Source organism: Neoarius graeffei, chromosome 1, assembly GCF_027579695.1.
Source record: "Neoarius graeffei isolate fNeoGra1 chromosome 1, fNeoGra1.pri, whole genome shotgun sequence".
NCBI classification, from domain to species: domain Eukaryota; kingdom Metazoa; phylum Chordata; class Actinopteri; order Siluriformes; family Ariidae; genus Neoarius; species Neoarius graeffei.
In genome coordinates this window covers 93,723,753-93,742,491 of record NC_083569.1, presented here as the reverse complement: position 1 = coordinate 93,742,491, position 18,739 = coordinate 93,723,753, and the positions used below count along the sequence as shown (strand labels likewise).

The 18,739-nt window shown below is 41.5% G+C and overlaps 1 protein-coding gene across 4 annotated transcripts in view; it reads left to right on the top strand.

Annotated features, from left to right (window-relative positions):
* The first annotated feature begins 566 nt into the window (after positions 1-566).
* Positions 567-18,739, top strand: part of LOC132869846 (butyrophilin subfamily 1 member A1-like) — a 124,314-nt gene continuing 106,141 nt past the window's right edge. For all 4 annotated transcript variants that reach the window (XM_060903554.1, XM_060903515.1, XM_060903449.1 and 1 more), the window contains exons 1-2: positions 567-652; positions 5,705-5,758. In XM_060903554.1, the coding sequence (XP_060759537.1) occupies positions 649-652; positions 5,705-5,758 (58 nt within the window). In that variant the 5' untranslated portion in view covers positions 567-648. The remainder of the gene's footprint in view (positions 653-5,704; positions 5,759-18,739) is intronic.

Below are 18,739 nucleotides of genomic sequence, written 5' to 3'. Positions count from 1 at the left end.
TTTAGTTCCATCTCCACAAATTATTCTCAGGAATAGTGTCCTGTAGTTTTTCAGTTGACCTTAATATCTTCCCCAACATGATGATAAATGAGTTCTATAGGAATTGTTTTGTGATAAATTAAAGGCTGTGGTTGACTGACGACTTCAGCTTTTGACTTCACCAACGCGCTGTTTTAAGCTGCACTTTAAATCATTCATCATGGACGTGCACGTGGTGTCAGGGTGGATGAAAGGTGGACCAACTGGGTGCTCCTTGAGTTTCAACACATTTTTCCTTTATGTACAAACTGAAATGGGGTCGAAGTGAATGGGTTTTGGGAAGCATCGATAAAATGACTGACATGAGACACAATCACTCTGGACAGTAACACAGCTTTTTCAACAGGTTTTCTCAGCCACAGTAAAACCTTGTTTGACATTTTTTGTACTTATTTGTACAAGTAAGAAATGAAAAATATTTAAATTTGGACCATTACAATTTTCAACAAAGTTAGTGACCTCAGAGATACAACCTGAATTCTTAGCGTGCTTCTGTAGAAAAAGGGTGTGTTTAATAAAACAGGTTACAGAAATGAAAGCACACCAAACTGAAGTGTGCACAGAGACAAAGAGGCTTTATCTTTTAGCGTCTTATTATAAACCTTAAAAATGAGTGAGTATTTTGAGTTTTTGACAGAACTGATGTGTAAAATTGTTCACTGAGTGAAAGTTGTTCCTTGTAAATGTAAATGTTATTGATGGCTTGTGAAACAGACTGAAGTAATAATGATAAACTGTCTTTCATTCTGTTTTTATGTGACTCTCCTGATTCTCTACAGCTTTATGGAATCTCAATCAGATACCTGTGTGTGTGTGTGTGTGTGTGTGTGTGTGTGTGTGTGTGTGTGTGTGTGTGTGTGTGTGTGTGTGTGTGTGTGTGTTAGCTATATACAGTGAATTCTAAGCTCATTTTACTACTTCAGGGTTTATTTCCCTCAGAGTTGTGTACATTTGAGTTATAAAAGCTGTTTTTGAGAAAACTGGTTTCCGGAATTGTAAAGGGCATATAAACTTATGAAAACTCGTAACTGTTTTTATGTAAATGTGAGCAACCTCAAATCAATGGCTTCACTTAACCTTCTTCTTCTTCTTTTGGCTGCTCCCGATTAGGGGTCGCCACAGCGGATCTTTCGTCTCCATTGCTCCCTGTCTTCCACATCCTTCTCTACCACACCTGCCACTTCCATGTCCTCTCTCACCACATCCATGTATCTCCTCTTTGGCCTTCCTCGTTTTTGTTTGCCTGGCAGCTCCATCCTCAACATTCTCCTTCCCACATGCTCTGCATCTCTTCTCAGGATGTGCCCATACCATCTCAGTCTCATCTCTCTTAGCTTAATTCCAAGCTCTGCACATGTGCTGTCCCTCTGACGTGCTCGTTCCTTATCCTGTCCAACCTTGTCACTCCCATCGCAAACCTTAACATCCTCAACTCCGCCACCTCCAACTTTGCCTCCTGTCTTTTCCTTAAGGGTATGGTCTCCAATCCATACATCATAGCTGGTCTCACTACTGTCTTATACATCTTACCTTTCACTTTTGCTGGGACTTTCCTATCACAAATGACTCCTGAAACCCTTCTCCAACTGCAACACCCTGCCTGCACTCTCTTTCTCACCTCACTATCGCAGCCCCCATTTTCCTGCACAGTTGACCTCAGGTACTTGAATTCACCAACTTTCTTTACATCTACTCCTTGCATCTTCACTACACTCTCATCCCCATTCTCATTGATGCACATGTATTCTGTTTTGCTACTGCTCACCTTCATTCCTCTTCGTTCCAATGCATCCCTCCATCTCTCCAAACCCAACTCAACCTCCTTTCTACTTTCACCACATATCACAATATCATCCGCAAACATCACGTTCCATGGTGACTCTTGCCTCACTTCGTCCGTCAAGCTATCCATCACTATGGCAAACAAGAAAGGACTCAAAGCAGATCCTTGATGGAGTCCCACCTTCACCTTGAACCATTCAGTTGTTCCAACTGCACACCTCACTGCTGTTTCACTGTTCTCATACATGTCTTGTACCACTCTAATATACTTCTCATTCACTCCACTCTTTCTCATACAATACCATAACTCATCTCTCGGCACTCTATCATATGCCTTCTCCAGGTCTACAAACACACAATGTAGCTTTCTATGGCCTTCTCTGTACTTCTCCATTAACATTCTTAAAGCAAAAATTGCATCCGACGTGCTCTTCCTTGGCATAAACCCGTACTGCTGTTCACAGATTGCTACCTCTCTTCTCAATCTCGCCTCCAATACCTTTTCCCATAGCTTCATGGTGTGGCTCATCAATTTTATTCCTCTGTAATTACTGCAGCTCTGTACATCTCCCTTATTCTTGTATATTGGGACTAGCACACTCTTTCTCCATTCATTTGGCATTTTCTCATTCTTGAGGATCTTATTGAACAATCTTGTTCGGAACTCCACAGCCATCTCACCCAAACATCTCCAAGCCTCAATCGGGAGACCATCTGGTCCGACTGCTTTCCCAGTCTTCATTCTTTTCATGACTGCCCTCACTTCATCCTTACTAACCAACTCTGCTTCCTGATTTGCTGTGGAGGAAACCCACGCGGACACAGGGAGAACATGCAAACTCCACACAGAAAGGCCCTCGCCGGCCCCAGGGCTCGAACCCAGGACCTTCTTGCTGTGAGGCGACAGCGCTAACCACTACACCACCGTGCCGCCCCCTCGCCAACATGTCCATTGAAATCTGCTCCTATCAGCACGCGCTCCGCCCTTGGTATACTTTCTACAACTTCATCCATCTTTTCCCAGAAAGACTCTTTCTCTTCATTCTCACATCCAACCTGTGGGGCGTACGTACACACAACATTGACTAACACTCCTTGAATCTTCAATTTCATGCCTATCACTCTGACACCCTCTTCACATCAATCACACTGTTGACCAACTCTCCCCTCAAAACAATACCAACACCATTTCTCTTTCCATCAACTCCATAGTAAAACAACTTGCATCCATCTCCAATGTTCTTGGCCTTGCTTCCTTTCCACCTCGTCTCCTGCACACACAAAATGTCCAACTTCCTTCTTTCCAACATACCTACTAACACACCTCCCCCCTCTCTTTCTCCTTCTCCGTTTTGGTGCAACAGTAGCATACTTTCCACTGGTACCCTGTTGACCAACAATACCTGAGGCCGTCGTTGTTAACCCAGGCTCTGACCGATCCGGTATGGCATTTCTCTTTTCATTCCGCATGTTAGATTTGGCACAGTTTTACGCCGGATGCCCTTCCTGACGCAACCCTCTCCAATTTATCCGGGTTTGGGACCGGCACCAAGAGTACGCTTATGCACCCCCAGTGGCTGGATTAATGGCTTCACTTAACTCGATTTAAAACTTAACTCTCAGTGGAGTCTCTCACACCACAAATGTGAAATAATTAATCACATATAATTATTTTAAATCAGGTTAATGGCTTCATTTAAAATATAAAATATAAAATTATATGTGATTAATTATTTCAGCTTTGTGGTGTGAGAGACTCCACTGAGATCAGCACAAAAAAAGTCATGTCTCATGCCGACCTGCATGGCTCAAAATCTCCTACTGGAACTGCAGGATTTCCTGCACTGTGTTAAAACAAAGCATTAATTCCTGTGGTTTTTTTTATGCAGTGGATGAAAAAACATAATCTGTAAATATCTTTAAATATTATAAACATGCATTACCCCACTGTATATGATTAGCTGACATAAAGTGTGTTAATGCGTGAGATTTTCAGTTCTTTGATCTGTGGCAGTTTTAAAACTTTTCCCTGATACCAGAACACTCGCTGTTACAGTCGTCTACAGACTGAAATATTGCCCTTGTGCTGTTTAGATTATCAGCATAAACATTTTAATTTGTAGTGTTTCCAGATATCGTAATTCCTAATAAATGTCCTAATTTAATTTTAAATCGCTGCTCTGTACTCTGTCAGTGTCTGGGGTAAAGTGCACTTGGTGAACATGTGAGTGTGTTGAATGTGGTGTTACAGCAGTCTGGTGTAAAATGGGATTAAGAGGAACTCAGTTTGAGCTTCATGAACACAGGAGGAGGTGAGAGAGCTGGACAAACTAAAGGACTAAAGCTCTGCTGCATCAGTATTTACACAGAGATTAAGTGAGAGTTACAGTCTTTCTGACATCACTTAACCAGGCAGTTGAATGGCATTGTGGGTAATGCAGGATTCGATTAATAAAATTTCAAATCACCAACATGTACACTCACCGGCCACTTTAATAGGAACTTGTTCTTGATTCTAAGATTCCTGTTCTTGGCTGCAGGACTGGAAACCAGTGTGGTCTTCACTGTTGCATGCTGAGATGCTTTTCTGCTCACCATGATTGTAAAGAGTTGCTATGAGTTACTATATTCTTTCTGGCAGCTCGCACCAATCTGTCCATTTTCCTCTGATCTCTCTTATCAACAAGACATTTCCACCCACAGAACTGTCACTTACTTAATGGTTTTTTTTCTCACACCATTCTGTGTAAACTCCAGAGACTGTTGTGTGTGAAAACCCCAGGAGATCAGCAGTTTCTGAAACACTCAAACCAGTCCATCTGGCACCAACACCCATGTCACAGTGAAAGTCACAGAGATCACAATTTTTCCCATTTCTGATGTTTGAAGTGAACATAAACTGAAGCTCTTGATTTGTATCTGCATGATTTTATGCATTGTGTTGCTGTCGAGGGATTGGCTGATTCGAGAAGTGTGTAAAACAGTATGGGTGTTCCTAATAAAGTGGCTGGGGAGTGCAGATGAAAAGATCAACTTTGCATTTCATTCCAAAATAAATCTTGAACTCCACTGAAGCTCAGCTGATAATTATAAAGATTAACATGCAAATCATTCAGGGTGGATTTTTCCTTTAAAAACCGAGTGAGTATTTTAGTATGAATACATTAATAGAGAGATTTGTGCTTGTAGCTTGTTTTGGTGAGTTTCATTTCAATCCTTGAAACTGATCTTTGCTCGCACATCTGCTCTCTGTTTGTCATAAAGCGATCCTGCTCAGTAATTTTCCATCACCCACTGAAGCTCCCCATCACACTCAGACAACTCTGCTTCCTGAGATTACATTTTCCAATCATATCACTCCACCACACTCCTGAATGTGGATATATCCTCATGTTTATCCTTCAATAAACTGAGAAACATCTCTGAACAGCTGAGTCTGTGTCAGTGACTGTTGCTCCCGGATATCCGTGAGACAGAATCTCCTCGGTGGCAGAGGACTTATATTTCTAGATCACTCACACTTTATCATACATACAGCCTCATACTATAATTTTATATCACACAACTTCGGCCTGGTGCAAGTTGAACCTAAACTAGTTGCTTCAAAGACACCACCTGACCTCTTCTCATGTTTCTTCAGAAAAAAGGTGTCTCTCAAAAGAACAAAAACAAAAGTACACCAACTGAAAGCATGAACTTTGGAACAAAGCGCGTTTACTTTTAGTGTCTTGTGAAAATATTCATCTTCAAATGAGTATTTTGGAGTATTTAGATTTTTTTTGAGAGAAATGATGTGTTAAATTGCACAAAAACAAGTGTAATGTGTAAAGTGTTATTTATCTTGTGAAACAGACTGAAGCAATAATGAGAACCTTTCTTTCAGGGGTTATTTGTGTGACTCTCCTGATTCTCTCCAGCTTTGTGGAATCTCAATCAGGTATGAAAAAACTCTCTCTCTCTCTCTCTCTCTGTGCATTAGTGAACTCTAAGGTTGTGGAATTCAGTAAGTTTAGTGGAGTTTATTGGCGTATAAATGTTGTTTGAGAGAACTGATTTCAGCTCCTCTTGGTGTGTGACTCTCTTTAACTGAACCCTGGGCTGCATCCCAATACTCCGTCCTCTGTCCTTTCCTCACCACTTTTCGTTAACCTTGATGGAAAACATCATGAGCTGAAGGAAAGACGTGAAGGACGGAGGAAAAGACACCCATTATGTTGGTGTATTAACTGAAGAGACTGACAGTTTTAATGAAGAACTTTTACTGAGCACACGAGAATTGCATCAGGTGCTTTCGAAAAAAGGGGACGATGCTGTCTCAGGAGGATGTTTAACAAGACAGCGAGGCATCAAGGATCATTAGACACTGATCGAACTTTCTTTTCCTGTCAACCATCATCTGCGTTCGAAACAGAAGGTTGCTGCCTTGTTGCCTCATGGCGGTAATAGACAGGTGTCTCATAAGGCAGGACTTTCAACTAAAGGCATCTCAGGACTTTTGTTTGGAACGACATTTTAGGACAGAATTTACGGTAACGTGTGACATCAGCACGGCATGTAACTAAACCAAATTAGTTAGTTGGCTAACAGATGCCTCACAAATCATCTCATCTCATCTCATTATCTCTAGCCGCTTTATCCTTCTACAGGGTCGCAGGCAAGCTGGAGCCTATCCCAGCTGACTACGGGCGAAAGGCGGGGTACACCCTGGACAAGTCGCCAGGTCATCACAGGGCTGACACATGGACACAGACAACAATTCACACTCACATTCACACCTACGGTCAATTTAGAGTCACCAGTTAACCTAACCTGCATGTCTTTGGACTGTGGGGGAAACCGGAGCACCCGGAGGAAACCCACGCGGACACGGGGAGAACATGCAAACTCCACACGGAAAGGCCCTCACCGGCCCCGGGGCTCGAACCCAGGACCTTCTTGCACCTCACAAATCATATTAAACTCATTTACTTTTCAAAAATCTAAGTGAAAAAAAGCCCCAAAACTTTTGTATGCAAAATCACTTTTCTGTTAAGTTTGGTCTGCCATCTTTTTTAATTTTTCCACTCCTTGAGAGAGCTGCTGCACAGATTTATAGGTGATGGGGAGCATTGAGGATACATCAATGGAACTATGTATGTAAATATTTTTCCCCAGATAAATTCCGTAGCCTCCCTGTTTTCAAATCATCCCTGTTAGAGCTGTACTTTGAATTACTGACCGCCACCTATAATACAGACTTTTCATGTACTTGGTCTGTGTACCGTGACTGTGGTTGCCACAGATCAATTTAGTCTAATTTTAATTGTATGATTTTTCTCTTTTATACCTTCGGGGAAACGCCTTGCATGGGTCGCCCGTTCGCGTTCTCCCCTTTGGGCTGACTTACTTTATTATGTTTATTTCTTTTTTATGTTTATTTTGTAACAGTCCAATAAAGTTGGTAAAATAAAATTAAACGTTGCCTTCAACCAGGAGCAGTTTGAAGGCATCTTAGAAGACCGAAAACGAGAGTTCTCGAGATCAGTCTTGAACTGTCCTTGATGCCTCGCTGTCTGAGGAGGGTCTGGCTGCAGACTGGAGCTCCACTCTAGACAGGAAACACATGACCTTCACATGACCTCCTCACCTTAACCCTAAGTCACATGTCTCATGTCAACAGAACTCCAGCCTGCAGTCAGTGTCTCTTGTTGTTGTCGTGTTCGACATCCCTCTGATTGGCTAACAGAACCTGTGTGTGGATGACAATTAAAAGATGTTAGCCAATCAGATAAAAGCTATTTACATATTTAAATCTAAAGGCACAGCCGCAAAATCAGCCCGTCATCATGATTGGGGTTTCATACCATGCTAAAACAGCATGAGAAAAAGATCAAAGGCATTTTTTCCCAATAAAAACAACTCACAAATTTTACAAAAGAATTTCAGGGAATAATATAAAATAATTGAAAGGTGTATGCATGTCCCTTTTAAGATAACTTTATAATTCCAGCTACTTTACTGAAAGTTTAGTGCAAATGCATCACAAAAGAAAAAAGTCTTTAATCTGGGAGTCTCCTCTCAACGTTCACCAAAAAGATCACACTCGACCACACTGATACAGGATTGTTTTGCTCCGGTCTTCATGTTGCTGTTTTCATGATGACATTCAGATGCTTGTGTACATCTGAAACAAATATCCCCAAACTATATACATGTAGTATTTATTTAGCTTGTGTGCCCGATCACATCCATAAAGTTGGGTAAGATACCTGACCAAGCTAACTGACCTAACAACAGCTAACTGTCTGAAGCGAGGGAGTTTATTATTTCCCCAATATTATGGTTAATTCAGATAATGTAGCCGAGAAAATTATGATTGTCAAACAATGTGTTTTATCTAAATTTAGCATCATTTTCATTCCAAAAGGAGAAATCGATTACAATATCCAATACTGAATTTAACATTTTATTTAATTTTTTTATTTTGAATGGTTTATTTACTGTTTGCGGACTCGCAGTCAACTCCAACAGCTCTGTCTTTCAATATAAGCTGTATAACAAAGCCCATCTGATCCGACCCCAAGTTGCTAAAATTGTCTTCAGTGAAATGCACTGAGCACAACACGAATATGTGGCTGAAATTTTCAGGTACTAACCCCAAAAATAAAATGCATCCACATTTTTTGTATATTAAATTCCTTTGGAAAGCTATTGAGACTCCAGTTTTATTTTGTGCATCCTGGAATGGTACTTGCACTTTCTTCCCACATCTCATCTTCTTTCCAGTGAACCATTCAGTGAAGAACTAGACAGCTCCTCCCCATCTTCTTGGTTCATCTCATCTCATTATCTCTAGCCGCTTTATCCTTCTACAGGGTCGCAGGCAAGCTGGAGCCTATCCCAGCTGACTACGGGCGAAAGGCGGGGTACACCCTGGACAAGTCGCCAGGTCATCACAGGGCTGACACATAGACACAGACAACCATTCACACTCACATTCACACCTACGGTCAATTTAGTGTCACCAGTTAACCTAACCTGCATGTCTTTGGACTGTGGGGGAAACCGGAGCACCCGGAGGAAACCCACGCGGACACGGGGAGAACATGCAAACTCCACACAGAAAGGCCCTCGCCGGCCCCGGGGCTCGAACCCAGGACCTTCTTGCTGTGAGGCGACAGCGCTAACCACTACACCACCGTGCCGCCCTTCTTGGTTCATATATAGTGTAAAGTTTTTAAAATTAAAAATTTTAAATTAATTCAGACAGTTTTATTCTTAATGTCTTGACCCTGTACTATTGCATCTATTCATTAAAACCCCATTATGCTCTTGGGCGCCCCCTACAGTTCCATGGTGTAATTCACTTTTATGCCGCTGATGTTTTGAGCTGGGCAGCACGGTGGTGTAGTGGTTAGCGCTGTCGCCTCACAGCAAGAAGGTCTTGGGTTTGAGCCCCGTGGCCGGCGAGGGCCTTTCTGTGTGGAGTTTGCATGTTCTCCCCGTGTCTGCATGGGTTTCCTCCGGGTGCTCTGGTTTCCCCCACAGTCCAAAGACATGCAGGTTAGGTTAACTGGTGACTCTAAATTGACCGTAGGTGTGAATGTGAGTGTGAATGGTTATCTGTGTCTACCTGGCGACTTGTCCAGGGTGTACCCCGCTTTTCGCCCATAGTCAGCTGGGATAGGCTCCAGCTCGCCTGCGACCCTGTAGAACAGGATAAAGCGGCTAGAGATAATGAGATGAGATGTTTTGAGCTCCCCTCATGGACAGCTGTGCTCATGCATCTGTTTACAAACTAAAGGATATGAAACCAGCAGAAGCCAAAGAAACACATCGACTGCCAAGATGGAGTAACATTACAGAATTTTACACAAATATTACTGCATAGTTTTATTTATTGTGACATCAGATATGAATAATAATGTAACAAAAAGAATAACAAAGTTCTAGTTTTGCTGAAATACTCTGTATTTTCAGGCCATATACATTGTTTGCTAACCAGGTGAATGTGGAGTTTGTGTGTAATCGACATGACATAGACACATATTGTACATAATCTACGCTGGGCACTGTAATTTATTACAAGCTGAGACAGGCTTTCAAAATTGCAAACACTCAAGGCGTGAGATTGACAAAGACTGACCCAATGTTCTGGAGTGAGATGGATTTATTTATTTCTATACTGGCCTGAGACAGGACTGAGGTTAGATGACTTTTGTCATTGAAAAACTACAAATCAGAGTGAGACGGGGTAACACTGATAAGGTTACAGCCTACATCACCATCTTTCATAAATATTATTAACAGGGATGGAGACTCTGCTGTTGATTGTCAGTATTTTCCCCGTTAGCCGTGAGACATCATTACTTATGTCTTGAAGTAAACATACATGATCAGACCTTTTTTTTTTGCTGAAATACATGTATTGCACACAACTCAGAACAGCAGTATGCTAAGCTATCATAACCAGAATTAGTGAAGACCAAATGAGGCTTGATGAAGCAATGAGACTTTCCAGCCCACTGATTCACCAAAAGATTCATAACTCAAGACTTCATTCAACCCAGTGCTCATTGGTGACACCTACTGCTAAACTTTATGAATAGCAGCCAAATCAAGTGACGGCCATGAGCCCTTGGTTAGAAGAAGAACAACTTTATTCATCACATGCTTGTGAAATTCCTCTCCACATTTAACCCATCTGAAGCAGTGAACACACACATATACCCAGAGCAGTGGGCAGCCATGCTAATAGTGCCCACGGAGCAGTTGGGAGTTAGGTACCTCACCCCAAGGCCGTCCCATATGTCTTTGAGGGAAACTGGAGCACCTGGAGGAAACCCACACAGACACAGGGAAAACATGCAAACTCCACACAGAAAGGCCCCCGCCGGCCACTGGGCTTGAACCCAGAAGCTTCTTGCTGTGAGGTGACTGTGCTAACCACTACACCACCGTGCCACCCATATACTCTGGTGCAAAAATTAATGACCAGAGCTGTTCCTTGACTGTTTACATCTGGTTACATTGTTTGCACTTTCGCACATTACTGCCCTTCTGCTGCTATGTCTGATGATTGCCTTATTTTTGTATTACACTACCTATTTTGCATTATGGCGGCACGGTGGTGTCGTGGTTAGAGCTGTCGCCTCACAGCAAGAAGGTCCAGGTTCGAGCCCCGTGGCTGGTGAGGGCCTTTCTGTGCGGAGTTTGCATGTTCTCCCCGTGTCCACGTGGGTTTCCTCCGGGTGCTCCGGTTTCCCCCACAGTCCAAAGACATGCAGGTTAGGTTAACTGGTGACTCTAAATTGACCGTAGGTGTGAATGTGAGTGTGAATGGTTGTCTGTGTCTATGTGTCAGCCCTGTGATGACCTGGCGACTTGTCCAGGGTGTACCCCGCCTTTCACCCGTAGTCAGCTGGGATAGGCTCCAGCTCGCCTGTGACCCTGTAGAACAGGATAAAGCGGCTTGAGATAATGAGATGAGATGAGATGAGATTTTGCACTACACTTACCTTTATTTTGTACTATACTGGGTGTTTTTTTGTTGTTGTTGCTTTTGCTTTCTTTGCTTTTATTTTTGCACTATATTGCCTTTACTTTGTATTACTTCTTTTGCCTATTTATTTATTTGTAATTGGCATTCATGGTGGACAGCAAACTAAGAATTTCATTGTGCAAGAGGACGTCCTTACTGTGCAGATGACAATAAACACTTTGAACTTGAACACACACACACACACACACACACACACACACACACACACACAAAGAGGAAGGAGGGAAATTTTTATTGACTTTTTTTGAAGAAGATGATTTTGATAATACTACAGTATTACTAGTTTATTACGGTGGCTTATGTCTTGACTTCTGGAAAGCCTTGCCTTCTCATGAACAGCTCAGTGATGCTGAAGCATTGATGAAGTATTATTGCTGTACACAAGCTCTTTCTGGAACAGCAAACACTTCACCTGAACGACATGAAAATTCCATAAAAGTGCATGATGTGTTATGATGATTATTTTAAACAGACAAAATGACAAACATAAAATACCACTGAACACATTACAAACCTGACTGGTTATAACAATTTGAAAATATTCCCATATCAGGGAAGATTTCCTGTTCCTTTCAGACTCAATTTCAGAAAGAAATTGAAGAAGAAGTAGAAGAAGAAAGGAAAATAAAAGGATAAAAGAAAAGAAAGGATACATGAGAGATAAATAATAAATCTACTACTAGAATAACTACCACTACTAACTATTATTTTATGCTTCTACTATATTATCTTACCATCAAATATATAGTTTTATTCAAAAGTTTCACAACCACAAGGCATCAATACTCCGCTCTGCTACACTGACTTCATCACAAACTAAACCACCATCTAACAAACCACAAAGTACCAGCTGTTTCAAGCGCTGTTATCCCAGAACCGACACTCAAAGTGACACGCTGACGTGTACCACACAAACCGAGGCTTCATTTGTCATCGGTCACATGGTTTTCTGTAAAACAATACAAGCCTTGAAACGAGGTTTCATGTGACACGCCCCTTCCTGCTCAACACATGCCATGAAAGCTTGGTGTGAAATTTCCCGACACTAACCAGAACCATGCTAACACACACACACACACACACACACACACACACACACACACACACACACACACACACACACACAGAGAGAGAGAGAGATATCTAATGCTGTAGGATGCTCCCAGACAAAGAACAGTTAGTCAACTAAATTAACCTGATAAATCTTGGATGCCCTGACACAAAATAATGCAAACTTGGGTCACCAACAAAGCTAGACCGCAACCAACACAAGAGCACTTATTAACTGTACCGATGGCTGAGTGCTATCTCACAAGTTTGCTCACATCACCTCAAGATGTAGCTAGCTGCGAAACCTCTGTGGAAAGGGACTGACTTGGCTCATGATCAAAAGCTAGTGAGTCGACAACTTTGACTTGACAACAGAAAGAAACCCAGCTTGGTGTCTGTCTTGAAGCCTTTTATCTCTCTTTGTTCTCAGCAACGAGGAAACTCCATTCAAAGATTTACTCCTGTCTGGCTCGGTCACTCTCTCTTTTTCTGGTTTCCTCCAACAGCATCATCTTTGGTCTTTTCACCTCGACTGCCATGATGTCTGTACTGAGAATATTGTTAAAGCTTATTCTTGCAAGAATCTGTTCAGCCATTTTATTTTGAGTTACCTAGCGCTATAATAGGCGAACCAGGCGTGGACTCAGAATGGAAGAGAAGCCATTCTCCATATTACATGTCAATGTTCCATCAAAAATGATTTTGAAAGATATTTTGAGGTATTATTCCTACCTAATGTTGGATTAAGACAAAAAACAAAAAAATGACCTTGCTTCCACAAAGTACAATTAAAGAAGCTCTGTCTTGTTACACACAGAACAATATACACTAGTGCATCTCAAAACATTTGAATCTTGTGAAAAAGTTTTTTTTGTAATTTAATACAAAAAGGTAAACTTTCATATCTTCTATATTTATTACATGTAAACTGAACTATTTCAAGCCTATTTTTTGTTTTAATTTTGATGATTATGGCTTATAGCTCATGAAAATTAGAAATCCAGTATCTCAAATTATTAGAATATTTCCTAAGATCAATCAAAAAAGGATTTATAATACAGAAATGTCCAACTTCTGAAAAGTTTGATCATTTATTCACTCAATACTTGGTTGTGGCTCCTTTACCACAAATTACTGCATCAGTGTGGCATGGCATGGAGGCGATCAGTCTGTGGCACTGCTGAGGTGTTACTGAAGCCCAGGTTGCTTTGATAGCAGCCTTCAGCTCATCTGTATTTTTGGGTCGGGTGTTTCTCATCTTCCTCTTGACAATACCCCATAGATTCTCTATCAGGTTCAGGTCAGGCAAGTTGGCTGGCCAATCAAGCACAGTAATGTCATGGTCAGCAAACCACTGGGTAGTAGTTTTGGCACTGTGGGCAGGTGCTAAGTCCTGCTGGAAAAGGAAACCTGCATCTCCATAAAGCTTGTCAGCAGATGGAAGCATGAAGTGCTCTAAAATCTCCTGGTAGATGGCTGTGTTGATTTTGGACTTGATAAAACACAGTGGACCAACACTAGCAGATGGCATGGCACCCCAAATCATCACAGACTGTGGAAACTTCACACTGGACTTCAAACACCTTGGATTCTGTGCCTCTCCACTCTTCCTCCAGACTCTAGGACCTTGATTTCCAAATGAAATGCAAAATTTACCTTCATCTGAAAAGTGGACTTTGGACCACTGAGCAACAGTCCAGTTCTTTCTCTCATTAGCCCAGGTAAGACGCTTCTGACATTGTCTCTGGCTCAGGAGTGGCTCGATATCAGGAATGTTACAGTTGTAGCCCCTTTCTTGAAGACATCTATGTGTGGTGACTCTTGATGCACTGACACCAGTCTCAGTCCACGCCTTGTGAAGCTCTCCCAAGTTCCTGAATCGACTTTTCTTGACAATCCTCTCAAGGCTGCGGTCATCCCTGTTGCTTGTGCACCTTTTCCAGCCAGCCTTTTCAGCAATGATCTTCTGTGGCTCACCCTCCTTGTGGAGGGTGCCAATGATCATTTTCTGGACAACTGTCAAGTCAGCAGTCTTCCCCATGATTGTGGTTGTGAACTAGACCAAGAGATGCATGGTACTGTTTTACTGAAACTTGAAATGAAGTATTCGAATAATTTGAGATACTGGATTTCTGATTTTCATGAGCTTTGAGCCATAATCATCAAAATTAAAACAAAAAAGGCTTGAAATATTCCACTTTACATGTAATGAATATAGAATATTCATTACATAATTTAATTCAAAATGTTTACCTTTTTTAATTAAATTATGAATTTAAAAAATTAACTTTTTCCACAATGTTCCAATTTTTTGAGATGCCCTAGTGTGTGGATGCATATGCCTCATGGTTAGAGAAGCAGCATTGAGACCAAAAGTTTGCCAGTTCAATTTCCTGGATCAGCAGGAATGGCTGAAGTGCCCTTGAGCAAGGCCCCTAACCCACAACTGCTCCTGAGGCTGCTCTGGGTATGTTGTACATCGCTCTGGATAAGAGTGTCTGCTCAATGCCATTTTTTTTTTGTTGTTTTTTTTTTTATGTATGTATGTATGTATGTGTGTGTGTGAGTGAGAGAGAGAGAGAGAGAGAGAGAGAGAGAGAGGGGCGGCATGGTGGTGCAGTGGAAGGTTGTGGGTTTGAGCCCAGTGGCCGATGGGGTCCTTTTTGTGTGGAGTTTGCATGTTCTCCCCATGTCTGTGTGGGTTTGCTCCAGGTGCTCTGGTTTCCTCCCACAGTCCAAAGACATGCAGTTAGGTTAACTGGCTCAAAATTGCCTGTGTGTGTGAATGGTTGTTCCCCAAGTCCAGAAATTGGAGGGTTGTGTTAGGAAGGACATCTGGTGTAAAACTGTGCTCCAATTAATCTGACATGTGGATCAATAGGGTCCACATGGACCCCGACTTGGCAATTGTGCTGGACAAGGAGGAAGAAGAAGATATGAGAGAGAGTGAAGATATGAAGTTTATCTTCGAGTGCTGAATATATTTCACAAGTAAGCACAGCAAACAAATGAAATATTTTTCAACACAAGAAGATAAACTTCATATCATCACATCACCATGTAATATTCTTTTTATTATATACAGTTAGGTCCAGGCGGCACAGTGGTGTAGTGGTTAGCGCTGTCGCCTCACAGCAAGAAGGTCCGGGGTCGAGCCCTGTGGCCGGCGAGGGCCTTTCTGTGTGGAGTTTGCATGTTCTCCCCGTGTCCGCGTGGGTTTCCTCCGGGTGCTCCGGTTTCCCCCACAGTCCAAAGACATGCAGGTTAGGTTAACTGGTGACTCTAAATTGACCGTAGGTGTGAATGTGAGTGTGAATGGTTGTCTGTGTCTATGTGTTAGCTCTGTGATGACCTGGCGACTTGTCCAGGGTGTACCCCGCCTCTTGCCCATAGTCAGCTGGGATAGGCTCCAGCTTGCCTGCGACCCTGTAGAAGGATAAAGCGGCTTGAGATAATGAGATGAGATGAGATGAGATGAGATGAGATGAGACATTACCACAATGAATTGTGAACAAAATAATTCAGATGCAGTTGAAGTTCAGACTTTCAGCTTTAATTCAGTGGGTTGAACAAAATGATTGCATAAAAATGTGAGGAACCAAAGCATTTTTTTAAACACAATCCCTTCATTTCAGGGGCTCAAAAGTAATTGGACAAATTAAATAATTGTAAATAAAATGTTCATTTCTAATACTTGGTTGAAAACCCTTTGTTGGCAATGACTGCCTGAAGTCTTGAACTCATGGACATCACCAGACGCTGCGTTTCCTCCTTTTTAATGCTCTGCTAGGCCTTTACTGCAGTGGTTTTCAGTTGCTGTTTGTTTGTGGGCCTTTCTGTCTGAAGTTTAGTCTTTAACAAGTGAAATGCATGCTCAATTGGGTTGAGATCAGGTGACTGACTTGGCCATTCAAGAATATTCCACTTCTTTGCTTTAATAAACTCCTGGGTTGCTTTGGCTTTATGTTTTGGGTCATTGTCCATCTGTATTATGAAACACCGACCAATCAGTTTGGCTGCATTTGGCTGGATTTGAACACACAGTATGTCTCTGAATACTTCAAAATTCATCCAGCTGCTTCTGTCCTGTCTCACATCATCATTAAACACTAGTGACCCAGTGCCACTGGCAGCCATGCATGCCCAAGCCATCACGCTGCCTCCGCTGTGTTTTACAGATGATGTGGTATGCTTTGGATCATGAGCTGTACCACGCCTTTGCCATACTTTTTTCTTCCCATCATTATGGTAGAGGTTGATCTTGGTTTCATCTGTCCAAAGAATGTTCTTCCAGAACTGTGCTGGCTTTTTTAGATGTTTTTTAGCAAAGTCCAATCTAGCCTTTTTATTATTGAGGCTTATGAGTGGCTTGCACCGTGCAGTGAACCCTCTGTATTTACTTTCATGCAGTCTTCTCTTTATGGTAGATTTGGATATTGATACGCCTACCTCCTGGAGAGTGTTGTTCACTTGGTTGGCTGTTGTGAAGGGGTTTCTCTTCACCATGGAAATTATTCTGCGATCATCCACCACTGTTGTCTTCTGTGGGCATCCAGGTCTTTTTGCATTTATGAGTTCACCAGTGAACTCAGGATGTACCAAACTGTAGATTTTGCCACTTCAAATATTGGAGCAATTTCTCGGATGGGTTTTTTCTGTTTTCGCAGCTTAAGGATGGCTTGTTTCACCTGCATGGAGAGCTCCTTTGACCGCATGTTTTCTTCACAGCAAAATCTTCCAAATGCAAGCATCGCACCTCAAATCAACTCCAGGCCTTTTATCTGCTTAATTGAGAATGACATAACGAAGGAATTTCCCACACGTGCCCATGAAATAGCCTTTGAGTCAATTGTCCAATTACTTTTGGTCCCTTTAAAAACAGGGTGGCACATGTTAAGGAGTTGAAACTCCTAAACCCTTCATCCAATTTTAATGTGGATACCCTCAAATGAAAGCTGAAAGTCTGGACTTTGTCCATTATATAACTATAACTTGAATATGTTTCAGTAAACAGGTAAAAAAAAGAAAATTTGTGTCAGTGTCCAAATATATATGGACCTAACTGTAGACACATCCACAAAAAAAGCAACTGAAAAGTATTTTAATTTTTAACTGGTTTGCCATTTTGACAATGTGCGTCAACTCAGGAGGAAAACATTGGAAGTGACATCATCAGAGTGAAGATATTGGAAAATATGTCACTCAGGTCCAGGATGTGTTTCAGATGAAAAATATGAGTTTTTCCAACATGAGAAGAAAATCCATCCATCCATTATCTGCAACCACTTATCCTGTGCAGGGTCGTGAGGAAGCTGGAGCCTATCCCAGCTGACTATGGGCGAGAGGAGGGGTACACCCTGGACAAGTCACCATATCATCACAGGGCTAACACAAGAGACACACAACCATTCACACTCACACCTACGGTCAATTTAGAGTCACCAGTTAACCTAAACTGCATGTCTTTGGACTGTGGGGGAAACTGGAGCACCCGGAGGAAACCCACACAGACACGGGGAGAACATGCAAACTCCACACAGAAAGGCCCTCGCCGGCCACGGGGCTCAAATCCAGAACCTTCTTGTGTGAGGCGACAGTGCTAACCACTACGCCACTGTGCTCCCAAGAAGAAAATCTTCATATCTTCAAACCAAGGTGTAATTTTCTTCTTATTATATGGACACATAACTAAATAAAAACTACCCAAGTGAATCAAAACAATTCATGGATATCCTCAGGATATGGAAAATACGTTACTCAGGTCTCGAATGTAGTTCATATGAAAAATACAAGTGGCATATTTCCCAGTAAATCACTCGTGTCGAATTAATTAAATTAGAGAGAGAGAGAGAGAGAGATTTGTAACAGGTTCCAATTTCCCTTATGAAACCAGGATGAATAAAAATAAACTAGCATTATATTATAATTAATTAAAACTATACAATAATACATTATTATAAATATAACACATTGTGAACTATATCCATAATTCGATTTAATTCATTGTAATTACTGGTATTGAAATTGTATACTGTCTCTTTAATAAGCAGGAGAAAGAAAGGCAAACGAGATGCATTTTTTTTTCTTTTTTTTATTAATATTTTTATTAGGAGGCAAGGCACATCAAAACAGGAATCAATGTCAAATCAACATCAAGTACCACACCATCCCTGCACAACAATCTACAAAATTCACCTACCAATACCACAAATACAATAATACATTATTATAAATATAACACATTGTGAACTATATCCATAATTCGATTTAATTCATTGTAATTACTGGTATTGAAATTGTATACTGTCTCTTTAATAAGCAGGAGAA